This window comes from Parambassis ranga, chromosome 14 (assembly GCF_900634625.1).
Source record: "Parambassis ranga chromosome 14, fParRan2.1, whole genome shotgun sequence".
NCBI classification, from domain to species: domain Eukaryota; kingdom Metazoa; phylum Chordata; class Actinopteri; family Ambassidae; genus Parambassis; species Parambassis ranga.
In genome coordinates, this window is record NC_041034.1 from 410,676 (window position 1) to 418,175 (window position 7,500).

The 7,500-nt window shown below is 48.0% G+C and overlaps 1 protein-coding gene across 1 annotated transcript in view; it reads right to left on the reverse strand.

The window, feature by feature from the left end:
* Positions 1-1,191: 1,191 nt before the first annotated feature.
* Positions 1,192-7,500, reverse strand: part of LOC114446273 (solute carrier family 13 member 5-like) — a 7,266-nt gene continuing 957 nt past the window's right edge. Inside the window, exons 2-12 of the mRNA XM_028421776.1 lie at positions 7,443-7,500; positions 6,576-6,712; positions 6,157-6,506; positions 5,909-6,080; positions 5,682-5,804; positions 5,392-5,604; positions 2,794-2,897; positions 2,589-2,710; positions 2,064-2,225; positions 1,836-1,973; positions 1,192-1,748 (exon numbers count right to left, since the gene is read on the reverse strand). The exon at positions 7,443-7,500 is cut by the window's right edge and continues 71 nt beyond it. Of these exons, the coding sequence (XP_028277577.1) occupies positions 1,620-1,748; positions 1,836-1,973; positions 2,064-2,225; positions 2,589-2,710; positions 2,794-2,897; positions 5,392-5,604; positions 5,682-5,804; positions 5,909-6,080; positions 6,157-6,506; positions 6,576-6,712; positions 7,443-7,500 (1,708 nt within the window). The 3' untranslated portion in view covers positions 1,192-1,619. The remainder of the gene's footprint in view (positions 1,749-1,835; positions 1,974-2,063; positions 2,226-2,588; positions 2,711-2,793; positions 2,898-5,391; positions 5,605-5,681; positions 5,805-5,908; positions 6,081-6,156; positions 6,507-6,575; positions 6,713-7,442) is intronic.

Below are 7,500 nucleotides of genomic sequence, written 5' to 3' on the forward strand. Positions count from 1 at the left end.
ACTGCACATTTTCATAATGCCCACTGGTAAATAGTTAGAAATGTTCAAACTGTGTCTTTGTAAATATTGTACATAACACAACACACACACAATAAATGATTTACTGTGGTCACTGAGAAGTTGTTCAAAAGTTTACTTCAATTATAAATAGGTGATGAAACACATAATGTAACAAGGTTAGAAGAGTTTAAGAACACAGAGACAAGAACGATTTAATATCATCCTTTAATTTAATAAGTAACATTTAAATAACACAGAACATAAAATCACTGCTGTCCACCATCCTCTGTATGAGCTGAGGTCTGTCCGTTCTTTCTCTGCTCTCCCCCTCTCTCTCCCTCCCTCTCTCTCTCTCTCTCTCTCTCTCTCCCTCTCTCTCCCCCTCTCTCTCTCTCTCTCTCTCTCTCTCTCTCTCTCTCCCTCTCTCTCTCTCTCTCTCTCTCTCTCTCCCCCCCTCTCTCTCTCTCTCTCTCTCCCTCTCCAGTCTCATCTCCTCCGTTATCAGTTGTCAGGTTTCTTCTGTTTCTCTCTGCTCCTCCTTCAACAAAATGCCAACAGGCAGAATGACCGTTTGATATAATAACGATAATATTGCTCCTCACGTGAACTATACTTTATACTGTACTACAGTAAACAGTCCAGAAACATTCAATCAAAGCGTTTAGTTTTAGCGCCTCGTATCAACAGGACGTCATGTTTGTAAATATAAAACTCATTTTTTTAATGCCACTGTCACTACTAGCATTTTAAAACTCTCGAACTACTGCTCTGTACTTACATTTAAATGTGAATTCGGCACTCCTGCCGCTGCCGCTCGCTTGGTCCGTCATTGTACTATTGGACAAAAAGTAGGTCCGCAAAGCATTGTGGGATATTTAAGGCCACGAAGGATGGTAGCGATGCGTCCTCCAAATTCAGGCAAAAGGAGGACGCATTTGGAGGACGCATTTGAAGGACCCTTCGACTTTTGGCGAATTGGGACAGCCTTCGCGCAGCTTTGTGACGTAAGCGGCCTTAAAATGCGCACTCCGAAGGATGCAGACCCTGAATTGGGACACAGCCAACGTCTGCTTTTCTGGCCCTCACGTCACTTCCTGTTCATCAGTGGTGATTTTATTCAGATATTCCCGTGTAGCCATAAAGCAGAGGACTGTGTGAGCATGGTGGCCATGACACGTCATCACAAAGAAATCACTTTGTTTAAAGATGGAGCTTTATTAACACCAAGTAACACTGTTAGCAACAAGCTGGTAGAAAAGTCCGGAAGTTACGTATGTACACATCAAAAAACTGTTTAAATAAAAACAACACAAACCCTAAGGTCTGCTTCACCGGGACAGACACATCCAGGTTTTTAAGGTGTAAGGTTATCTTATCTTATCTTATCTTATCTTAGTATGAAGCTCACCTTCCTCCATGTTTCAAATTAAAAGCCGCTGTGGTTTTTCTGGATCATGCTAGAAACGGGCTTTTACTGTGAAACAAACAGGAAGTGGTTCACTGATCTCTGCTCCAATCATAAATAGATTCCATGCTGATGTCCAGAGGACGGCTCTGTTGTGTTTATCTGTTGTCTGTGTTGTGTGTATAAATAAAGACTGTGTGTGTGTGTCCCGCTCCTACAGCGCTGTGCTGGCGTTGGCCCAGGACGGGAAGGAGTCCAGAGAAAACATGACGCGTCCCCAGCTGTTGATGGCCAGACTGATGCAGCCGATCCCGATGACGTTCATCACCACGCCTGTTTTTGCCTGCAGGGGGCGTAGTGGGGCAGGAGGGGGTGTGAAGACACAGTGACTCTTATCTTATCTGTCTCTCACTCTACAAGCAGGACTCACCATGTCAGACACTTTGAGGAAGCCGTAGGAGAAGACTATGGCGTTGGGTGGCGTGGCGACGGGCAGCATGAAGGCGAAGGAGGCGCTGAGAGTGCAGGGGATCATCACGTACAGAGGGTTCAGGTTTATGGACTGAGACTGACACACACACACACAGGAAGTGTCAAAAAGACTTGTTACTGGCTCAAAGACTTTTATGTGAAAGATCTGCTGGACAGTGTCCGTTACCATGGAGGCGAGGATGGGCAGGAAGAGCGTTGCTGTGGCAACATTGCTGGCACACTCAGTGAAGGTGGCGACAAGGAGGCAGAGGATGACTGCGATGGCCCACGGAGGGATGGAGTGCAGCGGGGTCATCTGAGCACCGAGCCAGCGAGACAGACCGGACTCCTGACAGACAGACAGACAGGAAGGAAGGAAGACAGAAAGACAGACAGAGAGACAGAGACACAGACATAGACAGAGACAGAAAGACAGACAGACAGATAGACATGAAGGAAGACAGACAGACAGGAAGACAGACAGACAGACAGACACAGAGACACAGACACACACACAGACAGAGACAGACAGACAGACACAGACAGACACACAGACAGACACACACACACAGACAGACAGACAGAGACAGACACAGACACACACACAGACAGAGACAGAAAGACAGACAGAGACAGAGACACACACAGACAGACAGAGAGTGTGAAGTCAGCTGCTCTGAGTCTCAAAGGTGCACAGAGAAACTTTGCTCACTTCGCTTCCTTTGGCGAGTGCGAAGCCGCCTCCCAGCAGCAGCACGATGTTCCACGGCATCTTCTTCTGGGTCACCTGCCAGGTGAGCAGGGAAGGGGCGGGGCCTCTGGAGACCTGTGAGTCTGATTGGATAAAACAGGTTTACATCATCACACACAAAAGCACAGAGAGAGAGAGAGTGTGTGTGTGTGTGTGTGTGTGTTACCGGTGTCAGAGCTCCTCCAGAAGCAGAGATACTTCGGCGGCTCAGATGGAAGAACGAACAGAAGAACAGCCACAAACAGAGAGACGGTCGCATCAGTGACAAACCTACACACACACACACACACACACACACACACACACACACACAGAGTGAGACACACACTGAAAGTCCTGTTTCAATGGGTTTACACAGTCTGAATACAGCAGAGCTGCAGGTGTCCGTGTTCGTTTTATGTTTTAAATTTGTTTGATGTTGTTTGATGTTGTTTGATGTTGTTTGATGTTTGTTTGATGTTGTTTGATGTTTGTTTGATGTTGTTTGATGTTTGATGTTTGTTTGATGTTGTTTGATGTTTGTTTGATGTTTGTTTGATGTTGTTTCATGTTTGTTTGTTTCATGTTTGATGTTTGATTGATGTTTGTTTAATGTTGTTTGATGTTTGTTTGATGTTTGTTTGATGTTTGTTTGATGTTTGTTTGATGTTTGTTTGATGTTGTTTCATGTTTGATGTTTGATTGATGTTTGTTTGATGTTGTTTCATGTTTGATGTTTGATTGATGTTTGTTTAATGTTGTTTGATGTTTGTTTGATGTTTGTTTGATGTTGTTTCATGTTTGATGTTTGTTTGATGTTTGTTTGATGTTGTTTGATGTTTGATGTTTGTTTGATGTTTGTTTGATGTTGTTTGATGCTTGTTTGATGTTGTTTCATGTTTGTTTGTTTCATGTTTGATGTTCGTTTGTTTGTTTCATGTTTGTTTCATGTTTGTTTGTTGGTTTCATGTTGCCTGTGTCTCAGACGTCCCCGTCCTCAGGTGAAGGGTCAGTCTGAGGCCACAGGATGTCTGAGCGTCACCAACAACCTGTGATCAGGAAACAAATCATCTGTTTGTTCAAACTGCAGGTCCAAGGACGTCCCTGAAAGAGATCAGTGTCCCCGATCTGCTCACACTCTGTACACTTACATCACATCTGTTTGTCTGTTTGTGCTGCTCTAAAGCTTCATGTAGTATTGGATTGTTTTTTGAATAAATAAGTGAAATGTCTCGTGTTTGGCTTCTTTTTGTCCACTGTCAGGACGTGAGTGATCAGCTGCATGATGAACTGTGAGCTGCAGGATCCAGGCTTCGCTCTGATGTCTTCATAAACAGATGGCGTCTGCTGGTCATGTGACTCTATGTCTGAAGCTGTCTGCAGCTGACGAGGCGTTCAGGCGATCACGGTTCAAACTGCAGCTGCTGACGTGACACAACATTTGTACCCAGCACACGGTTCCTGTTTGTTCTTCACCTCTGAGCCCTGTTTGTCCACAGACTGCCCCGAGGGACGAGACACTGTCCGACGCTGTCCACAGTAAGGCTGGGACAGAGACAGAGACACACAGAGACAGCGACACAGACAGAGACAGACACAGACACACAGAGACAGCAACACATACAGAGACACACAGAGACACAGACAGAGACACACATACAGAGACACAGAGACACACAGACAGAGACACACAGAGACAGCGACACAGACAGAGACACACAGACAGCGACACAGAGACACACAGACAGAGACACACAGACAGAGACACACAGAGACAGCGACACAGACAGAGACACACAGACAGCGACACACAGACAGAGACACACAGACAGCGACACAGAGACACACAGACAGAGACACACAGAGACAGCAACACATACAGAGACGCACAGACAGACAGAGACACACAGACAGCGACACAGAGACACACAGACAGAGACACACAGAGACAGCAACACATACAGAGACACACAGACAGACAGAGACACACAGAGACAGCGACACATACAGAGACACACATACAGAGACACACAGACAGCGACACAGAGACACACATACAGAGACACACAGAGACACAGACAGAGACACACAGAGACAGCGACACAGACACACATACAGAGACACACAGAGACACAGACAGAGACACACATACAGAGACACAGAGACACACAGACAGAGACACACAGAGACAGCGACACAGACAGAGACACACAGACAGCGACACAGAGACACACAGACAGAGACACACAGAGACAGCAACACATACAGAGACACACATACAGAGACACACAGACAGACAGAGACACACAGAGACAGCGACACATACAGAGACACACATACAGAGACACACAGACAGAGACACACAGACAGCGACACAGAGACACACATACAGAGACACACAGAGACACAGACAGAGACACACAGAGACAGCGACACAGACACACATACAGAGACACACAGAGACACAGACAGAGACACACAGAGACAGCGACACATAAAGCCCACATTTGTCTCTCTAAACTTTGTTCTATAATCTGTTATAATCTGTGTGAATTCAGATTTTAAATCTGCTGATTTCAGTATAATGACAAAAAAATCTCATTTAAATATTCATACCTGAGTGAAGGTGAGGCAGCGCCCCCATGTGTTTGATGTGTTTGTTTCTTTTTCTGCTAAACGTGTGTTTTTAGTGAGCTGGATCAGCTTTGTGCATCACTGTGTGTGGGACATGTGGGACATGTGGACATGTGGGACACGTGGACAGGTGGGCCATGCCGGTACTCACTCGGCCTTGGCGTTGAAGACGTGTGTGGCCCAGCCGTCCATGAAGCGTGGATCTCGTGTGAACCACAGCGCCACCATGAGGATGAAGAGCGACAAGACGCTGAACTCTCCGTAACTCATGGGTCCCAGCCGGCAGTGCTCCTCTCGGATCACCTCATACGCCGCTCGCTCATTCTCTGACTGCGCCGCCCCGCAGCCCCACGTCTTCCTCAGGCTGAAAGACAACAACACGTCATGTGACGTCAGGAGCGGCGGCTGCTGCCGTCTGAATGTGAGGGTGGAGCCACTGACTTGCAGCCGACGTAGAGGAACTGCAGCCAGAACCAGGCCAGCGTCAACATCAGGACCATGGTGGGGAAGGCGAAGGCAAACCAGGACGCAAAGTTGATGACGTCTCCGTTCTGAGGGAAGAGTCTAAAGCAGGAAGTTTCCTTTCAGAATAAAACGTCACACTAAAACACAGGCTTTATTTTGAAAAGTGTCAGTTTGTACGACTCAGGGGCGGAGCTACTACTCACTGGCTCATCTGTCCGGTGAGCACCAGGTTGGGTCCGGTTCCTGTCAGTGTGGCGATGCCTCCGATGCTGGCGGCGTAGCACACGCACAGCAGGAGGCCTTTGCTGATCCTCCTCCGCTCATCCTCCACATCGCTGAGCTCCGCCAGCTCCACGCTGTCCACCATCACAACCGCTGGACACAGAACGCACACTGAACACGGTCGAGTTCAACGCCACCGGACTGACGGTCAACGTGCCTGAGGCCTCACCTGTGCTGCTGCCCCCACCTGACGGAGGCTTGTCCTGCGGCGGCGGTGGGTTGATGACCTCTGTCTCTGGTGGTGATGGGTTGTCTTGCAGGCTGCTGGTCTCCTGATCTTGTGTCTGCGTGGCGCCTCTCTCTGGGAGGTCTGCAGCCTGCAGGAAGCTGACGGTTTTCTGCTCACGTTCCTGCATCATGGTGCCACTCCTGCTCCGGCGCCTGGAGGCTTCCGGGCCGATGTTGCCGTGGAGCTGATCCAGGACGGCCTGGACAATGGGGACCATCATGGCGGTGGTAGCCGTGTTGCTGATCCACATGGACAGGAAGGCCGTCACTCCCATGAAGCCCAGCATCAGCCTGCAGCAAACAGGGCGTATGAATACAAGCGGGCAGACTGAGTGATGAGGTCAGGGTCAGCTGACTCACAGCGCGGGCCGAACGCCGACCAGCAGCAGAACTCTGAGCGCGATGCGTTTGTGGAGGTTCCAGTGCTCCACGGCCACGGCCACCATCAGCCCGCCCACAAACAGCATGTTGGTGTCCTTCAGGTACTGCATGCACACCTGAAGAGCCACACACACATGAACACACACACATGAACACACACATGAACACACACACATGAACACACACATGAACACACACACACATGAATACACACACACATGAACACACACACATGAACACACACACACATGAATACACACACACATGAATACACACACACATGAACACACACACATGAACACACACACACATGAACACACACACATGGACACACACACATGAACACACACACATGAACACACACACACATGAATACACACACACATGAACACACACACATGAACACACACACACATGAATACACACACACATGAACACACACACATGAACACACACACACATGAACACACACACATGAACACACACACATGAACACACACACATGAACACACACACACATGAACACACACACATGAACACACACACATGAACACACACACACATGAATACACACACACATGAACACACACACATGAACACACACACACATGAACACACACACATGAATACACACACACATGAACACACACACACATGAACACACATACACACGCACTGCAGTTAGCACCACACAGCAGCACTACTGTGTATGTGTGTGTAATTATGTGTGTGTGTATTCATGTGTGTGTGTGTTCATGTGTGTGTGTTCATGTGTGTGTGTGTGTGTGTGTGTTCATGTGTGTGTGTGTTCATGTGTGTGTTCGTGTGTGTGTGTGTGCGTCTTACATCTTTGGACTCCATGATGCCGAGGATGGGGAACAGGATGGTTGGCAGCAGCGCCGTC